The sequence below is a fragment of the Falco punctatus genome, assembly GCF_963210335.1.
Source record: "Falco punctatus genome assembly, chromosome: 1".
NCBI lineage: Eukaryota > Metazoa > Chordata > Aves > Falconiformes > Falconidae > Falco > Falco punctatus.
This window is the reverse complement of record NC_137580.1, coordinates 15,026,846-15,052,073: the sequence shown is the minus strand read 5'-3', so window position 1 is coordinate 15,052,073 and position 25,228 is coordinate 15,026,846. Positions and strand designations below refer to the sequence as shown.

The 25,228-nt window shown below is 36.5% G+C and overlaps 1 protein-coding gene across 5 annotated transcripts in view; it reads right to left on the bottom strand.

Moving 5' to 3' along the window:
* Positions 1 to 25,228, bottom strand: part of ARHGAP10 (Rho GTPase activating protein 10) — a 172,800-nt gene that overhangs the window by 54,593 nt on the left and 92,979 nt on the right. For all 5 annotated transcript variants that reach the window (XR_013925736.1, XR_013925737.1, XR_013925738.1 and 2 more), the window contains exons 15-19: positions 20,205 to 20,292; positions 18,913 to 18,971; positions 16,174 to 16,279; positions 15,393 to 15,552; positions 111 to 261 (exon numbers count right to left, since the gene is read on the bottom strand). Coding sequence is in view for 2 of the 5 variants with exons in the window: in XM_080373733.1 (XP_080229859.1) it covers positions 111 to 261; positions 15,393 to 15,552; positions 16,174 to 16,279; positions 18,913 to 18,971; positions 20,205 to 20,292 (564 nt within the window). In the remaining 3 variants the exon portion in view is untranslated. The remainder of the gene's footprint in view (positions 1 to 110; positions 262 to 15,392; positions 15,553 to 16,173; positions 16,280 to 18,912; positions 18,972 to 20,204; positions 20,293 to 25,228) is intronic.

Here is a 25,228-nt window from a genome sequence, read left to right as displayed (position 1 = left end):
CATGTGCATGCATACATGTATATACATGAAACATGAAATGAAAACACCTACTGAAGATAGGATACACAGCCCATCTGCTGCAAAGACAGAAATTATTACTAACATCTTACCATCATCCAGCTCAAGACAGAGATTGTAAACAGCCAGAGGTCTCTTAATACGTTGTCCTTGTCTTCTTGATTGCCTTGGTGGGGCATTTGGAGGAGATACAGACATAGAGATTGGCTCAGGGAAAGTGGCATCAGGCAGGGTTTTGAAAATCTGCAATCAAGAACACAAAGGGTGTTAATTATTTATCATGAAGAGCAACCTGTGTAATGCAACTGTAAACCATTATCAAACAAAATTTGTTTTGGATTTCATTCAAAGCAGGAAGGAGCCAAAAATCCATTCCTTCAAGTTTGGGAGTATGCTGTAGGTTTTTAATGAGTGCTTTTAAAATAATTAAATAAATAAATAAAAATTGAAAATAAGGAAGAGCACTGTCTACACATTAACCAAGCTGCAAATCAGTTAATCCAAAGACAAAAATATTTGCAGCCACACTTGCCAGCTAGGATGGAGGAGAATGGGAAAAAGGGGGATCGTAACTTTACGAACCAGTAACCAAAAAGCTTTATAGCTTTAGCCAGGACCTATAATTTTGCCAGAATACCCATTTTAATTTTCAGAATTTGTGATATCATCATAATATCAGCCATTTTAATTAAAAAAATAACCGTACTCTTGAAAAGAGGGAATTTTGAGGGGCAGGGTTTTTAGTGAGAGATACCATAGTAACATACCATGTGAGACTTTTTTCAGTGAACTATTGCATATTGAGTCACATTTATATTAAATGATGGTATTCATAAAGATGCATATAAAAAGGATCACACTTTTTGTCATCATTTTATCTTTTGAGTCATGACCATTAGCATATCACCACTCTATACAAAATACTGCGTCGTTTCACTCTGGATAAACCAGCAATGCAGATTTGTTCAGTCTGATAGAATTTCTACTGTAACTGTCACACACAGAGTACAGTCTAATGATGCTGACTTTCTTCTGAAAAATTATCAGTATGCTGATGGACAATTTAACAGCAGCCTTTTACAAGTGATCATGGCAGATTCACATGAATGCATTAGCTTAGTCTGTATTTCAAAGACAAACCAGCAGATAAAGAAAAACAGGAACAGAAGCTGTATAGGAAAAGTCCTGTGTCCGTATCCGTACGAGGCCTTAGAGCAATGCAACACGGTAATATAACAAGATATAATGAAACAGTATACGGTGTTCTTCTACCATGTTACTTCACATTGCCACGTATCTATATAGGAAACATTATAAAGATGACGCTCATAATGACTCTTTGAAGGAGAAGCTTTTTATGAAGTAGAAATTCATGCAGAAAGTATAAAAAGATACCACAGACACATTTCTGGATTATTACAGCACGTCAGGTTCAGCATGAAGCTAAAAGCCAGTCAGGCTGCTCTACAGGTGAGAAAAATGCCATGAGCATCCTGCAATAAGGCACTCGAGACATCATGTCAAAAGTATAAAAGTCCACAGGCCATCATATCCTGGCCTGTTAACCCTGAATATTAACACATGGAGGAAGAAGATGATCCAAGGACCCATGTATACACTGGCTTATAGACGCTTAATCATTACTCTCTCTACTGGCAGGTACAAAATAATCAGAAACACCATTTTCCATGAAAACTGGAAGAATAATCATATTGCCAAAACTGGGCAGCAGTGGGCCTGAAGCCTATATATTGTATGCAAAGGAAAGCTCCAGTGGAAATACTACCTTCCTTCCCCATAAGTGAATGTTGATGTGGGGGAGGTAAAACGATGTAATTTGAACTTCCACACACCAGTGTTAAGAAAACTGGCTCCCACTCCTTCACATGCCTATGAACAACAGATTATGAGAGACAGCCAAAATATTACAAGAAACTCTCTGAAAACAAAATGTTTATAAAGAAGATAAGAAACAGTCCAACCTGGTTCTCCCCAGTACAGACATGGCAGAACTCTCAGACAGTGACAAAGCTCTAATTGTACTGAGAGTGCTAAAAGCCATTTCTTAAAACATGATGCAATATATATTAATGAAATCTATTGTGCACCTACATGGCACTTGGCTAACAGTACCACACTGCCCCCTTATGTGTAAATACAAGGCTAGACTGAGCAGTTTTAGGGATAAATGCTTGCTTCTGAAAAATTCAAAAGTACCAGAACTTTAAATGCCATCTTTTCCAAGGATTAAGTGTTGCATTTGGGCTCTCTGTTAAATAACTCTCTGCCAAAAGGTTTCAGCATGTTGTTTACTATGACACATTCCGCAGCAGTGTTTATTTGTACAGCCTTATCCACACATCTCCACTGAAATTAATGACGGTGAGAAGAACAAGTATTTCCCAGGAGTACTTCATAAAAGATGAGCTTTCTTGTACGCGTCTAGGTGAATTGCACAGGTTGCAGTAGAGTTTTTTAGTTATTTTCCTTGTCTCTCACAAATATTTTGATATACTCTTCTAAAACTACTATTGTGAGAAAATAAAGAGTCACAAAAGCAAAAACACAATCAAGAAAACCATAAAGGCAATCCTTATTCAACAATACCCAGTTCCAGTCATGTAAAAGGATAATGAATTGGAAACAGGTATGAATCCAAGTAGATTTCTAATTGCAAGTAGCCAAGTGATGTGAAAAAAAATGGTTGATGGTTTGTTCTGTTTTATGGGGGAAAAAACCTTAAACAGGTGAAATAAAAGGAAAGCATTGAAGTCACACTTCAAACAGTGGCAGTCCAGCACATGCTAGCTAACTTCATAGTGATACTGGTGGCAGGTAGATAAGAGTTGCCCAGAATAGTTCCCTTTCCTGTAAGAAGACAAGTTTTGGGTACAGAGTCCTCTCTTTCACTGACAGGATAATCCCATCACCTCTAATTTTAGTTTTTTTCAGTGGCAGAGCTGTGCAAAAATGCTTCTCAACAGCACTGCTCAGTGCAACCCAGTGTAACCCATTCCCATCACTGGGCTGACCGCATGCAGTCTATGTTACCTTCTGCAGATGAGACACATAGGAACCAGGCCCACCCCTCTATCTTACCTCACTCTGCTCAACTTCTTGTTATAACAGAGTGGCAGGGAAGCTTCATTTTTTAGATGAGGTTAGTAAGTAGCATATTGTTTTCTATGGAGCAGAGATCACCTCCCAGGAGCTCCTGGGTAGCATGAGGCCACCTGTTCTTCACACTAACTTGGACTCAGGCAAGGGTCCAGACAGACTCCATCCTCTCACACCTATGTTTCTCTGATGCAATGTTACAAGCTGTAGCACTTTTTTCCTTCTGCTCACATTCAGTATCTGTCTACAGCCAAGAAATGGATTCCTGAAAGGAGTATTCAGATATGGATTAGAGAACACAAACTCTTGACTGTCTGTGGAGAAAATTTACCCATGCAGAGCAAATTGAGACTAATTGTCATACTCAGCAATGAAATCATCAAGTATCACGAGTTGCCCTGCAGGATTCTGATACACACAAAACCAAATAAACAAACACAACGCCCAAAACCCACACACACTACCACCAGTAGAAAGATCACTATTTTATATATATAAAAGAAATAGAAAACATCCTGCCCTCATGTGTTGCACAAAAATGTATATTTGCTCTTTCAAGCAGCTCGTATTTGTGTTCATCCCTACTTTGGCTGTCTCTTCAGTAGGAAAATAAAATCCAGTACAGCCCATCCATAAGTAGACCTGCTTTTTCAGCAGCAGCAATCTTTTTCTGTTGCAGGCCAAAGCTACAGCTTGTACCACAGTTTTGCAAAGGTGAGCATCTGAAAAGCAAGCAGGTCAACCTCTGCCCTAAGAAGTGCACATGCAGCATTCAGCTTCCCTTTCTTGTTTTATTTTCACTTAAACAGTCAAGTACTTTTCAACATGCCTTAATGGATATTTGCCTGCTGCACTGACAGAAGCATTGTAACGTCTGCCTGAGAATGGGGGATAGAGGAATGCTTTATTTCAGTTGTGGGGAGAAAAGTTTCTTGGTTTTGTTTTTATTCAAATTTTCTTCTAGCCTTATTAAGGTATTTAAATGCCATTGAAGTACAAAAGCTTCAGAGCTAATGAGAGATGCCTGCTGTGAGTGACCTGTTTTCTGAAGCATGCTGTGTAGGTACAGAAGACGGAACTCAAAATCATATACACACAACGTGAGCACCTGAAATGGTACAAACGTTGTGTTTTGACTGACTTGCAAAAGAGTATGAGACCACACCTGACTAAGTTTCAGAGTATCTTCTTGCACTGCAAGCTGTTGCTATCAGATGCATGGCAAAGCAACCACACACATCCAATCAGATGTAAATCCTGCCACAGAAGAACAGGACAGGAACATGCTATTTAATAGATCTCTTCACTACTCCAAAAAAGCCTCCCTTCAAGTAAAAGTCAGATCTACCTCCATCCCTCATCTGGACTGTAGAGGCTACCACAGCTTACACTAATGTCTGTATAAAGACCAGAATTAAGTCCACTCATTGAATTACCTCATTCAAGAAGCAATAAAAATGTTCTAAACCAACCTCAATGTTTAAGGACTTCACAGTCACATCCAGTTTTACACAGTTTTTGAGACAGTGACCAAACTGCATTAGATTTCCAGAATACCATTCTCCAAAATTTAGTTCTCAAAAGCGCTGGCATCCTGCTGTTGACCTACTTGGGGACAAACTTGGAAGCTAAGTGGAAAAATTTACATATAGGAGAAGAGTAATTCCTGTAGCATTCAAAATTTTATCAAGCAGCAAATCTGACTGCTAGCCCTATCCCAGTTAGTCCAGTATTTAAAATGTTTGTTTAGGCCTGATCTTACATGAAAGCAGAATTTAAAAGTACACACTGATTTAAGTGGTGGATCAGTCTTCAAGCCTGCAGTGTAAAAGTTACAACCAAAAAGATACTACTTGTTGAACAATTTAAAACACTGGTATGTTTGACCTACTTCTCTCTATGTGATAGTACAAAATTGATACTTCACAAGGCTAAACAAACCACAAACCACCTTGGATACACACCGCTAATAAGAGGTCTGTTTAGAGCAGTAAGCCCAAGACCATCCCTACAACCATTTCAATTCCTAAACCTGTGTCCCACAAACTCTCTGGAAGATTTCTTGAGAGTAATGAGCCAAATTCAACATACTATCATACTGTATTCTACCAGCAGATCCACATGGCAGCAGCCCAAGAAATTTTGCCAGATTCACCCTAAACTGCAACAACAGTGTTGGACTCTAGATCCTTACTAGAGCAGATTTTAGTAATTCGAAACACCCATGTTTGGGAGGATTTAACTTGGCCGATTCCATGAGTTTACGACTAGATGTGTAAATTGTATGTGGAAATGTAGATTAGATTCTGCTGCTACAAGAGAATACTGACCCATTCTTTCTGGTCTCAAGCAGAACTAATTAATGAATTTCAGTATGTCTGCCAGGAATCACTTTAGGAAAAGACCCAGACATCAGGTCATCTCTGTCTGCTTTGTATCACTGGGGTAATTAAAATTTGCTCTAAAAATCAGTGGGAGGCAAACAGCAAGGGCAGAGTGGGGTGAAAAAGAGGGGATGAAAAACTGGAAGCTTAGTAATAGAGCTAATGAAGATAAACTTACAAAAAAAAAATCATTAACAGCTTAAAAGCTGTGCCATGATTTTGTTGCAAGACAAAAACCCATTCACTCTAGTAACACCTACCACACAGAACATGCATATATTTCCTTTGAATACGTGAACAATAATCAGAGTACCAGAAGCCACTGTCTAATGCAAAGGAGGCTAGAACCTGCAAGGTCATTCCAAATTCTTTGAAATTCAGCTAGTGGTATAGCCTCCACTACTACAATCCTGGTTTTTAGAGGACAGTATTTCTCAAGACAAGAAGAACATCAGTACAACTTTAGATTTGGGTCATTTCCCTTCAATACATCCTTGATTTGCAGTTGGTAAATAAAAGACACACACACAGACACTTCAACTAATGTTTACTGAAAAATATAAAACACCATTCACCTAGGCCACATTTACTGCTCTGCCCTTACACATTTTATGGCTGTGGTACTCCTTGCACTTCCATGACAATTACTGCAATATAGGCTGATCAAAGAATATTTTACAAATTAGCAGCTAATGGGATAGTACAAGAGAAAGTTATCATCACCACAATCTATTCTTGACTTAGCTTCTTTTCAATGCAATGCAAACCTAAATCAGGTTCAATCCTGCAACCTAAAAATATAAATATATTAGAGACAAAAAAAGCTCAAAATAAAAAGAGGCCAACTGCCTTAGTGGTTCACAGCATGCTCTTAGCCCAACAGACTTTCTAAGCTTTTTTCCTCTTAAGATAATGAAGACAGTGGTTGTGACACTCTTTTTGCCATTTTTTGCAAACATGAAGCAACAATGTCTTTTATGTCAAGTTATAATTTTACTGTAGATATAATCATTTCATGAAGTGCAAGGTGATAAGTATCTTAAAATACATTGTGATAGCTCAGCCACTAACTGTAAACACTAGTCATTAATTGTATACTAACTGTAATCCATTTTTTAACAGTAAAAAACGCATTCAGTAAAATGAACAGTTCTAGACAATTTTTTTCATATTTGAAGGGAATGCAGAAGCTAATTGGAGCTATTTTAATCAATTATATTCAATCATAATAGAAAATACAAAAGACCAACTTCTGGAGAGCTAGGACAAAAGTTTTATTTCAAAACTGATTTCTGCACCAATTCTAACAATTTTATAAAATTTATAGTGTACTAAAATCTTTAAAAAATGATCCTTTGTTAATGAAGTTTCTTTTTTGCATTTTACTTTACTATGGACAATGTTGAGATCAAGATGTTTCGTTTCTGGTTTTAGTCACATGATCCATTTCTTCTACTTGTTCTCAAAAACACATGATTCGGTAAATACAAAATACACACACTAGAAATTCTTGACATCTAAATAGAATCTATGTTCAGTATTCAGTATACAAAATGTCATAAAGTTTATTATTTCTAAAAATCATATTAATTTTTTTAAAGGTTTACAAAAATTTCAGTAAAAATTATCAGCAACTTAATTAGAATCCTTAAGTAACTTACCTCATCATGGTTACCATTGTTTCCACTCCAATAGAGGAGCCTGCCTCAAAGTAGTTATCCTGACTTTTGCACTTCAGCATCTATACACTGTAAAATATGATTTGCTGTGCGGTGGCTTCTATGAGATTGCACAGGATGCAGATTTTCTGAGGTTTTGGATTTTGAGGCTTAAATTCCACTACAAACCACAAAACACCTTTATATAATATTCACAATTATTATAGTTGGTGTGTGTGTGTGTGTGTGTGTGTGTGTGTGTATCAAGACTTGAAAAATACCTGAAGGTAAGCCTCTAGAAGGCCACCAACCAGAAAGCATCAATAATGCTCCTGATGTTGCCTAGCACACTCTAATTACAGTACAACAGAGGATGAAGTGTGAAAAGTAACCAGGTATAAGCCAAAACTAGAAACAGGAAACATCCTTGGCTATAAGCCATACCACAAAGTGCTATAAATAAATAAATAAATAAGTCAATCCATCCAAGACATCTTTGCAATGATGAAAAGGCTATCATTTGCTGAGACCATCTGCCTAGCAGCCTGATTACCCATAACCAAATGAAATACTGCTTTTAGGGATTTTTGGACACTGAGTTGCAATTTCATACTAAAATTGGAATATCTGATAACTGCTCCTCTTAATACGTAAGGAACTAGAGGTCTGGACAAACTGCAGACTATAGGAGTGACAAAAGAAGCGAGGGAATTTTCAGATAAACCTTATGTATCTGTAGCCACTCATTTGGCCTGACTACCTTGAATCATGTAGTTCACATTTGAGCTTTAATGAAGAAACTAAACATAGCCTGTAAAACATGACACTACAGTCTGGAGGACAGCTGTGGAAGGATGAAAGGAAAAAAAAATATATACCAAGGTTAAAAACTTGTGTCCTTTGATCGCTTGCGAATTATGAATTTGTTGAGTCAGCCTTTCTAAAAGTAGCACTCCTGATACAAAGACTGCAGCTTCTACCGTATCACATCACGCTCTGCCTTTTAACAGTTCACAAGAACAACGCTCCTGACAGTAGCCGATTCACTGCTGTCAACTAATCCATTTCATTCATTGAAGGAAATGAGAGAGTTAACCATGTATCAGGCTTGAAATACCTACACATTTGTCCACTGCACCAGCAGAAACAGTACATTCACCTTCGTTTCTATGCTCATGTTCTGTAATTCACACCAAGGAGAGTATTTTAAACAGGTTGTCCTTCCTATTACAGCTACATATAATAGCTTTGTGCATCTTGTTTAGTTACAGGAAAAATTTAAATTAAAAGAAAAACAAACCACCTTCAAAGTAAAAGACTAAATACTCAATCTTATTACCTACCTTTCTAAAACATAACATACGCCTAGTTACTAAATGAAAAATAATGCAGAAGGAGAATGTCTGCATGTATTTTCTCTTGCAAAGTGTGTGAAAAGTCCTGAGAAGAAAAAAAGACAGCATGTACAAATCTAAGCCAGAAGCCAGCAAAAGAAACAACCGTGGCCAAAGATACCACAGGTAAACACGATCTTCCCTTCATTTGTAATAAGTACACATAGATAAACTTTTATACACACACGTGAACACAAATAAATACGTCACACCTAGTTTTCTACAAAAAAATATGAACATAAATATAAATAATTATATATTGAGAATAAAAACCTACATTTGACCCCCTACCACACTGTCATTGTACAAAGCATCAGAATGAAATGCCAAGATCTTCACAAATGACTGTTCCAACTGTAGCCAGCCATGCAGCCTCACCAGTATTTTCTTCTCCACAGACTTCCCTGCTGCCCTTAAAAGGATTTATATCACCATTGCTTTGTACAATATTTTCTGCTTTTTGTTTTTGTTAAAATATATTTTTTTATCTTACATTATGACTGTGGGGTCTTTGGAGTCAAAGAACATATTTTTCACTTGTATGTCCAATGTGCTCTGCAATGAAGTAATGATGTTTTATTAGCGTAAATAGCATGCACACAAAAATGTTGGAGATAAAGTATTATTAGCTGACCGCCACATATTGTTTATTCAAAATAATCTATTAAATAGTTTGAAATACATTAACATCTCTGGTAAGAAAAAAGCTTACTAGAATTCTGAAGAGTATGTACAAAACCGTAAGCACATACTGCACTATTATCCATTAGCAATGATAAGACAGGATGATATTCAGGTCAGTTTAGCCAACGTAAAGAAAAAATGTTTGTAAATTCAATACTTTTATACTTTCTTGCAGCTTTCAATGGTAAGCATTCTTATGTCACACAGTTTCTGCATAAGAATTTACTCTTTAAACTCTTCAGGAGTGCAACAACTTTTCCCCTCTTCATGCCCCCTGCAGCATTTCACAAAATAGTTTCTTTAATCAATGAAATTGTATATAAGAACATCCATTTTAGCATTCTCCATAAGGACTTCTCCCTTGCCGCCTCCTCCACACATGCTAGACCACCACCCTGACCATCAAGACTGGAGCAAACACCAGTCAACCGAATTCCACTCCCTTATCATCATTTCTGTTTACTAAGGAACACTGCCTGTGGGCAATGGAAGACGAGATCTGTATACTTGGGAATTTCACATAAAGTTGAAGGAAGTTTCCAAAAATTAACTGGAAATAACACAAGCAAATCAAGAAGGCAGAAGTCTGTGTCCATATTATTTGTACATGACAAGTATTTGTAGTGCAGTATCTCAGCACACCACTTCTATCCCTCAGAACATGACTTTCGTTTTGATTTTTTTAATCTAATATGGTTACTCACAGTACATGTTTTGGTTTTTTTGGAGCAGTCTAACAGCATATCAATCCAGATATCGATCCAGAGTTTGTTCCTTTTAACGTCATCGACTGCAGTCACAAACGTGAGTGGAGATTTGATATAAAAGTTTTCTTGCTATGTATAAACTACAAGAATTAGAAAACAGCAGCCTTTTAAACAAACAAACAAAAAATTGCAGTCAATTTACCACATCATCTGTGCATCTCTCACATGGAAGGGCTTTCTGCTGTCCACTAGGCAGAGAAAGAGTTTAAAGAGTGTGCACACATTATAGTGGAAGAAAAAGAGCTGCTGTGACTTTTACCAGAAACCTTGATGAATTTCTTTTTTGTGCCTGCTGCTCTTTCTGCTTTAGACTCAGCCAATCATTAAGGCATGTCATTTGAATTCAGTTCAGGAATAGTTTCAATGACACTTCTGATTAGTTACATGCTTAAAGTTAAGCATATGCTGAACACCTTCCTGAACTGAAGCTCATATGTTTCTTGCAAACTCTGCCCAACAAAGATACCTTAATGGTTTTTTTCCCCCTTCCAAGTCAAAAGTTTGTTGACTTGAGAAACATTCTGCTTGGGGAGGTTTCAAATTACTACACCACAGCAAATCACCACAATTACAAGGCATTGCTTCTTGGTCCTCTGCTGCAGCCAAAGACAAAGCAACACGAAAGCTGAAACAAGCCCTCTTTAATATTTCTCGTACATCCCCCTTTACCAGGAGTTCAAAAGATCCACTGTGCTGTAAAAAAATAGGCTTAGTTTAGATGATGGCAGTGCCACTGTACCCTATTTACCTGCAACACAACTGCTTTAAAGATGCGGTGATTGCTAAGTGGAGACACGTGCCACACCTGACTGTGCCACTTCATACTCTCAAACAACTGACTTCACCTGCTTCCATTTCTTCTGTCTCGTAAGTATTGCATGTATTATCACTGTAATATGTTTTAAGACTAACGATTTTCCAAGTATTAGTACATTAAGTTGATGTTGGCTTAAGAGCTCAGTAGTACTAAATTCTCTTCCCTTTAGTTAAAAAAAAATCATAAAAGTGCCTAAAGAGAAATTACAATATTTATATTTCATAAAAAAAAATCTCCATAAAACTGTTTTGAACAAAAAGCTAAAAGGAAGACTTACTTTGTCTGAAGTATGTGAAGTTTTGCCTTTTATTAAAAGATTAACACAGAAAACAAGCCTTATATATAGGAACTATTGAGTTTTTCAGAATTAACATTTTTGAGATAATTTTGCCCATAGGTTGACTGAATTCTAGAAAAGGTATCTTTTACCTGTCTACTCCCTTTCAGTAGACTTTTGTTTCCTAGCCTCCACAAGGGACTCCTGTCTAGCCCCTCTTTTTTCTTCTAATTTTCTTTCAATCTAATTTTCATCTTCTTTCTGTTTCTGCAATCTTGCTATTTGTACTCACTATTCTTTCCTCCCCCATATACTGGTTTAAATATTACAGTCCCGCTGAGATTTTTATTCCAACCTCCTCCCTCATCTTCTTTCATTTCTTAGACTTGTATTTTTTTTTAATTCTGGTGGTTCCCCCCCCCCCTTTAAAATAATGTTCAGGGAATTGAGAAACCAAAATGGGTCACATTACCACTGTGGCCTCTCTAAATGGCAAATAAATAAGACCTTTGAATAGTGACATTCATTCCAATATGATGCCAAAACACTATAAAAAACAGCAAGATGAACACATGCATGCTCTTCATGCTGCCATAGGGTGGACTGCCCTTCTTCCTCAACCCAGTTCTGAAAGAAAGACCAGAAGAGCTGAAATGGCCAAGATTTCCACTCTGTGAAACCCTTCGGAAGAAAAATTAATTTCTATGCTTGGAACTCATTTGAGGGAGGAGGAGAAGAAAAATCAAAACCTTTTTTTTAAGGCCAAGTTCACTATCACTTTTCATTAGAGGATTACCTAAAAGCCAAGCAAAGATAGTCACAGGCATAGTACAAACACAGCTGTAGCCAGTCCCAACTTTGTCACCTCAAGAAAAAGGAACACCAAGGAAAGCTATAGCTTCAAAGCAAAACAAACATAATGACAAGACATAAATGTGGCTTTCTTGATGTTTTTTTTAGTGAAAGGAAGGATACGGGACACAGAAATCAAGGGAGACAGACAGATACAGCGAGGGAGAAGGGGACAGACAGCCAAGTATGAAACAACACCAATCTTAAAGACCTGCAAAGCAAAGGGAAACAGGAGTGCTGGTGCACATAGCCCAGTTAGGATGGAACATGGCAATTCCAGGCAAAACTATAGAGAGGTCATTTAATATCAAACCTGAACATACTTCTACTTTGCCTGCTGTATCTGGCTGGCCTTCCTCTACACCTATATAACAAAATCAAGCAAGATAATTCACAGGTATCATTTTCCTCAGGACTGGCCTCCTTTGCACAGCAGGTGGTTCTAAGGATCCTGGGTAAAATACTGTCTCAGCTTGGGTCTAATTTTTGTTTTTTCTTTCAAAGTTGAGATCTGCTTCTACTGTTCTGACTGGACACTGAGAAAAACTCTGCCTGAAAGAGACTTATCCATAAGTGACAAGAATAAAAGCTAAACAATTATACCCCTAATGTTCTTCTATCCCCCTTCTAGTCTTAATAATTGTGCAACTCTGATGCCAGTTTAAGCAACACATCAGGCTGCACAATCTAGTTCCAGCATTCAAGTCTCAGCATTGGTCTGATTTTGCAAAACATCACCTCCTCAACCTACTCTAATTGGTTCACAGCCATGGTTTGGAAGTATGTCTGCAGGCTGTAAACAAGGTGAAAGAGGTACTGACTGGTTTCTAGAAGGAAATAAATGTACGTATCAACAAAGCTTACAAACACCCCCCCCCCCCCCCAAAACAACAACAAACAAAAATTAAAAAAAAAAAAACACCAGCTTACGCACTAAGCATGACATTCTAATCTCAGGGCAAATGCTCATAACCAGATTTCCACACATAAATTGCACAGAAATTCTCTAACTAGGGCTCAGCAGACCAATGATAGCGGAATGACTGCACCAAGATTTCAAAGCTAGTAACCCAGTTAATTATGTCTCCTCCTAAAATTGCATTGTGGTTCTCCTTACCCACACGAGACATACGAACATCGATGGAATTTAAAAATATTTTAGGAATCATGATAATTTTTTACCATTTTGTCTCCCAAGTTACTGTATTTAAACTGGAAATATTGATGGCTATTGCTTCTACACAATGGAAGTTTTAGCCGTTTCATTTACTACAGGGGAAAAGAAATTCCTCTCTGCAGTCTGCCAGAGCCATAAATTACATATGCGTGAAATGTAAAGCGTTGCTTCAATTTGTTTATGTCAGTGTACCTCCATCATGACTCCACCACTCTTCTACAGTTCCAAACTTCACTTCTATTAGCAGAACCTCATAAAATTAGCAGACGTGGAGTTGTGGCTGAATTAAATATTTTGAAGTATTTTAACCAACAGCTGGTGACCTTTCCTAGGACTTCACCAGGGCTATAAAGAAAAATAACTAAGACTCTTAGTCTGAAATACATAGAAATTCAAAACAGCAATATAAAATGAACATTAGACTGACAATAAACCTGCCTGCCATTAAAAGTAGGTCCTTCGTCCGCCTTAAATGAAGAAGGCTTACTTGTAAAAGCAACATACTCAATTTTACTATAAATTTTTCATAATGCCTTAACACATACCTCTCCATTGCCTCTGCTATAAACACACAGAGGTCACACTTGGGGCTTCCTTCCATCTTGGAAGCAACTCTAGCATGGGAGAGGTGGCTGCAGGCAGACCACTGATGGCAAGTTCACGGTTAGAAATGGCAGTGAAATGACAGAAATCCCTTAAAAAAATTATAGCCTTCTAGTTCTAAAGGCGGCATAAACCCAAGGAATTATGGAAAATTATGCAGTATCATTTTTATGTACGTTCCATTCCCTGCTTCTCTACATTTTCAGAGGAGTAAGAAAGGCCACTACACCTAATGTTTCAAATGCGAAATTTATGTCCATTTTTTAAAAGACATGTGATTGAGCTGTCCTAAGAATAAGAGGGTGCTAATCTGTGGTGATCTAGTGATTTGAATAAGCATGACTCAACCTCAAACTCCGTAAGTTATTAAAACACCCTGCCTCTGCTCACTCTCTCTCTCTGCTTTCTTAAATTCATGTGGTCACTGCAGTAACTTCAAAATCATGAGCTTACTGAAAGGTTTGCCTTCATTTATAAGGTCTGGAATGAACAGCATGGCTTACAGCTCTTAGAATATTTAGAACTTGAGCCACATCTGCAGCACAGTATTCTTCCAACAGAACAACACCACATCTGCTCAATGTGTGCATGAGGGCAGCATTACACCTTAAGTCAACTAATACAACAAAACCCGCCACACGAATACAGCTATGCCAAACAGAAGTTTGCCCAGCCTGTATCATTCAGGGAGATAGCATAATTACATTGTCGGAAAAACTTGAGACATATTATTTAGAGTAGGTAAGCCTTGACTTAGCCAATTTTAACACTGTTAACCTTTAAAGGAAAAAACCTATTTCAATGCTTAGAGTGCTTAAGGAAGAAAAGAGGAAAAAGCACATCCTGGAATCTTTCCAAAACACGTTTTTGACAGTAAGAGCAAAGGAGATGCTGTACAAGCAAAGTACCTCAAACGTCCTGTTCCAGAATTCAGGTTAGACACGAGAGACTCCCAAAGGAGTACCCAAACAAAAACCAGTAAGACTTTTATTTTGTTTTCTTTTTTTTATTATTTCAAATCCCAGATTACATGCAGTGATATTCTGGACAGTACCTTGTACATGTAAGGCACTTTAGGAACTGGCAACTGCCACAGCAGTAGCAACTGCTTCTGTTTTCAGTATTAGATCAAATGCAAAGGCTTAAAATAACACACATTCAGCTGAAAACAAAGGAAATATTAATACCTGGTTCTCTCATAATGCTTTTTAGTCATAAAATTTAGAGTAAAGTATTCCTTTTACTGTGTGAACTCTGAGAAAAATGAAGACACAGAACAATTAATTCAGAACCTGGTCAAACTACTAAATGGAAAAGCTAAAAACTGAGCCTGAGATTTCTCTTTTCCAGTCTTGTATCACTTTTGCTCAGAAAAAAATATATGCAAATAACATACTGAAAAATCTATTTGTGTACTATAGACACAGAAGCACCGCTATTGCCAGGAAGTACACATTCTAAAATGTGAGTTTACCTACAAACAGGAATACTTACCGAGTATAATAGCCAAAAGTACACAGTATATAGAGGACATTCTTTAGGATTAAGCTATTTGTGACATCATACTTAACTCCACACTACCCATTAAGCCTAGCAGATCTTTTTAGACAATGCTCAGAAATGCTGAGATGTATCAAAGCTTACCTTCTCATGATTTTCTATCAGGATTTCAACAACAATATTCTGAAACTTCAGGTCCATGATGGCTGCTACAGTTTCTTCCTGTGGCCTCATTAAGGTTGGTCCAAATACTACTCCTAGATTTGCCACAGTCATTAGATTCCTCTTGGCATGCTTTGAAACACTTTTAGAAAAGAATTGAAGGAAAAAACAGGAAATAGGTTATGAAAAATTTCCATTACTGTTGGAAACTGCAAGTCTACAAATGAAAACATTACATTTCCTTAATCTATGTTTTAGAAGTTTGTTTTGTGCAAAGTTTCTTCAAATAAAATCTTACTGAAATCTAGAAAACAGAAAAGCCATTCTTCCACCAGCAATTTAAAAACAAAAGCAGTCTCTTACTGAACTTAAACATATAAAATGCACTTAGCCCTGGACCAGGGCAAGTGTGAAACCAACTTAAATTTGCTAACAGATCTCCACTATTCACTTTGCCAGAATTTGTGAAAAGAAAGTATAATGTTCCCTTTCTCACTTCAATCAGACCCTCAACTGCTGGCAGGACTGCTAAAGTAAATACTTATATGGCTTCATTAATGGATTAGATTTCTGCCTTTCCCGCCAAAATATACACAGCAAGAGTCAAACGTCTTGTCTGCTTTTGCATGTTTGGTTCTTGGTGTTGTATATGACAGCATTGAGATAGGCTTCAGCTCCAGCCATACTTAGCTAAGGCCCTTTGTAGTTAAAAACGTAAGAACAAGAGTTCTGCTGAGGTAGGAAAGCAGGTCATAGTACTTACTTTGCTAAATGTTTCACCAAAATTTCCAGCATCTCTTTGTTCTTTTCTGGGAGTTTATGGACCAAGAAGTGAACAGCATTAACTCGTGATTCAGGACTCCCACTTTCTATGGGACATAGAAGTAAATAACTATCCCAAAAAACAAAAGTAAAATAAAATCCACAGAAATACAAAGCTTCTCCCACTCCTGCATGGAAACATACTGCACACACTTTGCTTCACCACTTACACATCACCAAACATAGCAATATTGAACATATGCGCTCTGTTTTCACAAGTAATCTTGTTCTAGAATTATCGACTTATTTGCTTATTTTGTGAACTCATTTTTCAAGCCACCTGCAAAAGGATGTTTTTGTTCATCTATTTTTAAAAACTGACAGATGTAGTTATTGTTTTGCTGCATCCGACTCATCTGCTTATGAATACACTGCAAGGTGAGAAGCGATGATGTTACTGGGTGCCACAGAGTGGAACTGTACTACTTTACATTTTAGCATCATTAACTGATTGTCCTCATCATTAGAATTCAGTTTTGTTGGTACTGTGCAGCTAATGATACTGCATTTATACAACCTTGCATTGGCAACCTCGTAAGAAAATGCATACAAAAGATTCATATGCTCGGAAAGAAAATCTAATGACCAACCACTGAAGACACAGAAGAATAATCATGAAAAAAATCTACTGAGTGAGATTACTACAATACAGGGCCTTGAATAACAACAGCATCCCTCTCTAGTACTGTACAGAAATAAAGTAAAAATAAGCAAGGAGCTTTTTATTTTTCTGTTGCATGTTGAATTGAATAATTTTGGCCCCTACAGGTTTCATTAGTACACAGATAAAAACAAGAATCTGTAAAAGATGAACATAATCCCGCTTTCTATCTCTCAAAGTCATACTGAATTACAAAATTACATCTCAGTAGTGGTTACAATGAGAGCAGTGGAAGTATTTCTCTTGTATATAATAATACTTAGTAAAAGGGACATAAAAGAAAAATTTAGAACCTACTCCGAATGCAAGAAGCTTTGACACCAGGACCATTCATCAGGTCCCATTTTACTCTAAGGCAACTTTGACCCTTAAATGTCTTTTATATAAAATACCACCGTATTTCTTCAGGCATATTGCTGCTTCTTTTTTCTTTGCATATTGCTACAGATTTTAGGGTGGGGTTTTGGTTGGGTTTTTTTTTTTTTATTATTTTGCAGTGAACACCCCTGCACAGATTGCAAGAAAAAAGGCTACCAAAATGCAAAACATTTAGCTTGTAGTCAGCTAATCAAAATTCAGTCAGCCAGAAAAACATAAGCTTTCTTTAAAGCAAGACTATTTTACATATATGTGAAATCACAAACTCTAATTAAAGACTGGCTAAGTAACTTAATCACAAGATAAGGTCAAGCCTTATATAGTTTCAATCTACACTGATATGTATAAAGAAAAGAAAGAAAACTGAAAGGACATCCTTTTAATTTTGGCTTCCCCCCACCCCCAACAGTTTCAGAGAAAAGGATATTCCGTACTATTCCTGGTGTTGTTTTTTTATAGCTCACATAGGAAACAACACTGACTACCTATTTTTAAGTATACTGTAACTCAGATCTGCAATGTTAATTACATTTCCCTCCCCACTACATAGACTCAATGCCTCTACAAAATTGTTTACTACTTTTGAACTCTGTACTATTTAAGACATTTAACTTCAACTGAACTCCTGTATTGAAAGAGACTGTAAAACAGAGAAAGGAAAATAAATTGAGAAACTGCTGGCAAAACTTGATAGGTCAAGAAATTATTTTAACACTTTCCAATATAAATGGGCAGACTCACCACCTAGGTAAGTCGGTTGAATTTTGTTTAAGCACTTGGCCTCTAAGATGTGCTTTGGCAATGAATTTCATGGACTGATTCTCATTTTGAATTAAGGACCACAAGTGAACACAACATTCTGTAGACCTGGAAAGTTATTACAGCAATCTGAAGAAGATAAAGGAATTTTCCCAAAGTTTATTTTAATTTTCCTTTCCACAGTTTGTCAGAAGTGCTACAGACTGGAAAGAAAATCAGCTAAATGTCTGTTTGCTAATTTGCCGTAAATTTTCTTACACAGTTTCCCTCCATCCACTTCCAAAAAAATTCCATGTACATTAGAGACCATACAGCTGAACTACAAATGCTGTTGCTTCTTCTCCAAGACTGTATCTCAAGTGCCATAGTGTAATCTGGCCTGCTCTTTCCTTTCATCTAATAACATATGAATAAGCCAGCCTGGATACAGAGCTAACAAAGCACTGAAGACAAGGGGCAGGCAGCAGTGCTTTAAGGATTCAAATGAGACTAATTAGCGTATTTTCTTTTACTAAACTTCATATTATTTATAAATAGAAGAAAAAAAAGTCACAATCTATCCTATAATTATATAAAATATCGATCTTATCATTATATAAATCAGATAAGAATGAATGTTTACAATGTCTACCCAAAAGTTTTTCCATCAAAGTAAAAATTGTGCTATGCTAAGGCTCTCACAAACTTGTCAATAGATAGGTCATATGTGACACATACTAAAATTGAACACTGGTTAAAACCTACGTATTTTTAAAACATTTATTATTCCTATATTTTTACTGGGTTGAAAAATACTTCTGAAACTGCATTTGCTGTGCACTCCTAAGGCCACAACAGTACTATAACAAAAAATTTCTATTTGAACCACAGTCATATACTTACTGGCAGGAACAATGAATTCTCCATGCAACTCATATGTCATCAGTGGCTCTGGAAGGCTTCTGTAAAACAAGGATGACTTAATAAATTTAGCTATATTCTTTTCTATCTGTATTTACTCTAAGCAAGAAACCTTATTAACATTCAGTAGTATAATATTTGCACCAGAGGCAACCATTGTTATGGCAACCCCTAAGTTCAATGATTTCCAGTGTGAATGGAAAACTTGGTATTATCGGGAAAATAAGACTAAACACATCCATTCGCCTTCCACAAGCTGAAGTGATGCCTCCAGTCTATCATAAGGCACCTTTCCAAATTACAACACTGAGACTGTTTCTCAGATTAAGATCATACACATATACTATGTAATTAGTTCTTTATCAGTGCTTTTAAAATACAAAGAATCACATGTCAGTGCCTTACTGGACAGAAATAAAGGTCCTAAAACAGTTAAGTTTGCTGAACAGGAGCCATCCATAAATGAAAACTCTAAAGCATTTCAAATGGAAGACCTGAAATTGAAAACCTTAGTCATCAATGAAAAATGTACTGAATAATGGAAATCGGAGTTAAAACATCAGAGTTAAAACCTCCATTTATTACGTTGAGTTTAGTGATGGTTATGAAATATTGGCATAAACACTCAGATGGGGAATACTGTAGGCAGGAAATACTTCATCATGTGCCTTTTTTTTTTTTTCTTTCCTACATTTTATTTTTTAATCTTTCCTACACTTTCTCATACAAGAGATACACAAAAGTTCTCTGTTCTATGTTCTTAGGCAATTCAGTAAAATACCTTGGTCGGGAATTGGCTGAGCCATTTGAACACGGAACACATCCACAATTCCTACTTTTAACACTCAAAATATTATTACTATTGCACATAGAACATCAGAGCAAGGGCCAGAAGGAAAAGAGCAAAACATTAAAATTTTCATGACCTTTTCACTTTCCATTCTACCACACAAAAAGGCAAAAAACTCTTGACAATCTTAGCTGACTTTCAGTAATGACTCTCAAAAAGTTTACTAACAATTCAGGTTTCTAAACAATCAGTGAAGTTTTTATTTATCTAACAGGAAAACGTTTTGGGGCTTGTCTCATAGGAACATGAGTATTAGTGCTGCTAAACTATTTTGATTCCCCCAAGACAAACATGGTATTTGCACAAAATGAACCTCTACTGCAAAATGTAGAAGTTAGTAATAGATCTTAACATACTGCATAGGAGAATTAGAATACAAAATTCACAGTCTAAAAATAAATAAATAAATGAGGGACAGGCTTACCGCAGATATTGCTTCATAGCACTAGTAATTGTCTTCACTTCCCAATCTACAGAGTTTTCCAGATCAACTTCGTTGCAGGTTTTTGCATCTAGAAAATAATCAGAAAGAGAAGAGAAACATGAAAAAGGGGCATTCTGAATCAGTATGCCCAACATGAACAGCAACACATTGAATTCAATCATTACGTATTTGCTCACATGAACACATAAGCGGTATGTCCTCCTTACCATTAGTTAAAACTAAGAAAACTTAATAGCCAAACCTCTTTATAAATTCTATTTCCATATTTTGTTTCAAAAAGTATTTACTGTTTTTTTCTTTATTGAAGGATTAAAAATCACTTTCATGTAAAAAGATCTCTACAGCAATTGGTATTTTCACACCTTTAATTAAACAGAAAGATGTACAAAACCAGTTTAGAAAAACGACCCACTCAGCGTAACTTATCTTTTCCTCTTTTCTTTCATTATTTAAAATGCAAGTACACGGAGAATTTTTTTTTAATTCCTTCCAGTTTTGCACGTAAACTGTTATTTTGGACTGCTGATTAAAATAGCCAAAGTGCAGTATGACCCTCCTTAACTGTGTAAAAACCTTTAGGAGGTGCTTCAAAAGTAGAAAAAGGACTCTATCAGTAAGTTTCCTTTATAAGATGGACTGAATATTTTCCTTATTTAATCCGTTTTAGCCAAAGGGAAAAACTGCTTGCTTGAGCTTTTGTCAGGTTCACAGAACTCTTCCCATCTTCTACCAGGTTAGTTGGTCGGGTCTTATAACAAGACAGATCAAATGGAACTGTCACATGTCTGAATGACCCATCATATGAAAGATTTGACAGAACATAGAAAAAAACCCACAGCACACTGGAATGTTCTGCAATCAATAAACCCCTTTTGGCCTCAAAACAGGAAGCAACAGCTAGCTGACACGAGATCACCACATTCAAGAGCTTGAGCTTCTGTTATTATTACTGTAGTCACTGATGGAAACATGTAGCAGTAAACTACAGCAGTAGCTGACACAGATTACGTGTTGACCAGTTCATACAATTCAGAATTCATTTGTTACTTTGCTTATCAGACAAACGACAGACACATTTAAAAAATCAAATTAGGATCCCTGATTAAAAACCTGATTAAAGGTGCAGTCCTTTTACTGGGACTAAATAATTCTGTTCTAAAAGTTGTGCCAAGCAATTATTTCTTTAACTGAATATTCTCCCTCATTATATCAATTATTTAAATCTCATTTTAAAATACAAATCAGATAACATTTTCTACCAAATTGTTACTAGCCAACCATCACCCAAAATACTGCAGATTGTCTCAGGAAAAGGTCTATTTTAAAAAAATTTTTAGCATGCTAGCCGTTTCTATGCTCAAAGTCTTTTCTTTGAGAAGAAAATCTTTCTAATTAATTAATACCTGACATCACGTCAAAATCTAGTGAGATCTATGAGGATTTGGTTACTAAACCACTAATATCCAGTTTGTAAATAACTGCTTCATAATCATCAACCTCCTTTACAATCATGGCATGCACTCAGTTATGTGAAATTTGTTGATGAATTTCAGAAGGAAAATAACAAGTGCCTGAAATTGAAAGCAAGCTTCTTAAAATAAAAAAGTAGATAGTATTGCTGAAATATTTCACTATCTCTTGGGGTGGGATGAACCCAACAAAATTTAGCCAATTTTTCCTTCTACTACAAACATCCCAGGCCATGATATGAACTGGAACTTCAACTGGGATTTCAAAAATTATTCTACTCGTTTTCATGCTACTTGTTCACATAGCAGCCACTGTGCACTGAATGGCAACCTTATACATATAAAAATAACAGTGCAGATTTATGAAACAGCTTTTGACAGTTCAGCTCTAAATCTTATGCAAATATTTCTGACAATAAAGGAGCCAGAGTTTATAAAAACAGTCCAGTTCACTAAACTAGGTTAGGAGGAGACTCTCTCTGCTTTCATACGCAATATGCCTACTGTAGGAGTCTGTGCATACTTTCATTTACTGTATATCAAATGATAAGGAGTTCAGTGTAATTTTTTTGAAAGCTGCTGGTTTCAAAAAGGCCGAAGTACCTGAAAGTTTTCTTCTACAACATATAATGTCTGGTATTTTTCATACCAGGCAGTGTCTGAAATCAAAACTGAACTCATCAGTAGAAACTCCAAGTCCTTAGCCGTCACTTCACCATGAGCAAGGGTCCATATGAAAGCTGATTTATGTAGTAGTTTGTATGGAATCTGTATAGGCAGCTTGTATGAAATGAGACACATTAGATCTATAACATAGATAGATCATAGATGAAACAGGAATTGGTCCCTGATGCATTTCAAAAACTGAGCCTCCTGACAGCTCACAATGCACTCTGAATTGCTTATAACAGATTCCCGTAACATTGGAAATCCTAACTCTGTATCACTGTTTGTGATGAGATTTCTGATTAATTTCATATTTTCCCTTGAAATGTAATGAGTGTTTTCCTTACCAAATGCCTCACTTGAATTTAGCTAAGATTACTGCTGCAACATAGGTCACTATAGCACAATGCTAGTTACAAGTAACTTCAAGGACTAAGGTAATTTGAAAATTAATGTGTTGGGTGTTTGGTTGGGTTTTTTTAAAGAGAATTGTGTATTTAATTGCTGAGCTTCATTTTACAGAAGACTTAGTTCACTAGATTTTTACATTAAAGATGGAAATCTGTGCATTCATAGTATTAGAAAAGCATATATTGGTCTTCTTACACTCTCTTGACTCTCAATGTCCTTTCCCAAATTTTATAGAAAATACTCTGAGAAAGAGACAAAACTACAAGTTACTATGTTCCTGGTTACCATTTGGAAGACTTTTTTGAACTTTGGGCCTTTCAGACTGTGAGCTTCATGGTCAATGATAGGTAGCTTAAAATACTTTGAAACCTTATCAAACATTTTAAAATACAGAAAGTTAATATGAGGTTTTTATGATTCTGAAAAGGACTTTCATATAAAAAGGTATCTAAGAGTATACCCAGAGACAAAGGATTAAAGATTAATCAGTCATTTTATATTCTCTGTACCACTGTATATCAAAAAGAAACCCTCTTTATTCTTCTCCGAGGACAGACAGATAAAGAGCACAGATAGGATAGCTTTCAACAAATCATCAGAAAAAGAGCACCTGCTTGCACCCTAACTTTTTTCTGTTCAATATTTTGCCTCGTCTTGATACCACTGTATTCTTCCTACTTTAAATGAATATATGAATCTTGGAAATGACAAAAAATGTTTCTAATTTTAAAAAATAACTAAAAGCAGATGCTGAAATTCCCAGTAAACTCTTCCAGCTGCTACTGAACCACTGGCAACCTGAGTCTATTTAATTTGGATACCACTAATGGCAAAGAGGAAAATTTGCCTGCCAGACGTGCATGCCCAAGCTAAGCCAGTAAGTACAAAACTGAATATCTTGTGATATCCAATGTGTTTAATTGAGAGTCTCTTAGTGATAACACAGCATTCTTCCTATGGCCAATGGCTAAAAATGGTTATTGTTTATTGAGGCTAACTCCAGCACAGATAAACAACCATAAGAATCTATTACAGATCAGTAATTTTTATTAATCCCAGTTCATATTTCTAAAAAGAGTCTTTTGCAACAATACTTCAAAGATAGAGGCAGGTTTATGTGCACTAATGGAAAACTTCAGGGTGCTGTTAATAATGATTAAAGTAAGATATCATAAATTAATATTTAGCAAGGTCATTATGACAGATTGATATGACATGAAGGTCCTCAAGCCTGATGTCTTATCATTTGTGAAGAGACAGCCTGTTTGAAAAAAATAAAGGAAGGAAAAGAAAAAGTCTTACAGGTGGCACTGAACTGACAGCAGCATATAATATAAAAGCGCTTTGTCATTCACATAATGTCTGGGGTAATGAAATGAATTCACTTTCTGGCTTCCTCCAGTTTGCAGTGCCAAAGAACACTGTGTTATCAGCACAGATGGAGCATGCATGGTTCTGGAGAAGAGCCTGGTGCAAACTGCAAACAAGCTTCTTTGCATACCAATGAATCCCTGAGAATCAGACCTTTGCTGTCAAGTGACAGGTTTGGAAGCTCTATAAAAATGAACTAATCCCAGTGGTCTTGTCTGACTGCATGTACTGTCAGTGCTCAGGACAAGAAACTGGGAAACACGGCACATCTTGCAGTAATGGCTACTACTTTGGTGAGAGATACCAGGCAGACAAGGGATTTCATCCAGGTGCCAACACTGCTCCCCTTCCCCCTGCCCTCCCCAGGGGCAGCAGAATGGCAAGAGAACTAAAGCCACCGGGATTAAAGATGCATCAAAATTTCCAGAAAGAAAAGGGCAAAAATGTTTCTGAGAATAATTTTATGAATCAAAAAAATCTTAAAAGCTATGTATGGCTAACTAGGTATAAAAAAGCCTAATATGTTACCCACATATAAGAGCTAAACTACTAAGTTTATAAAAACAAATCTCTTCTCCATTGGACTCCCACCTTGGCACATAGTTATTATTAACACCTATCTCATACTCCTCCTCTTAAACCAAAGAGGTTTGCCAGTAGGCTTAAACTAAATATCTTATTTTGTACAGTGATTAACTAAAGACACGCATGGGTGTGTATACCTGTACATCTTAGACAAGGGAGAAGAAACGTGGAAACTTCAAACAATGAAGCAATAAGCTTCAAAATTTCTTGAATTTAACATTTTGAATTTTCTGATTGAACCCTTCAAATTGGGCTGCTTTAATCCCACTTATATCAACCTTGCACAAAGCCCGTAGTTTGCTCCTACATGTCCCACAGCAGTTCTCTTAGTTTATTCCTACCAACTAATCTTGGTCTTGCTAAACCAGGCACATTTACAATGATATGGGGATTATTTGTGTGGACTAAAGCAAACTAGATTTGGCCCATATAGCTAACAACTACAGGCAGATGGTTTAAAAACTAAATATTGACAGTAAAACAACATGAAATAAAATATTG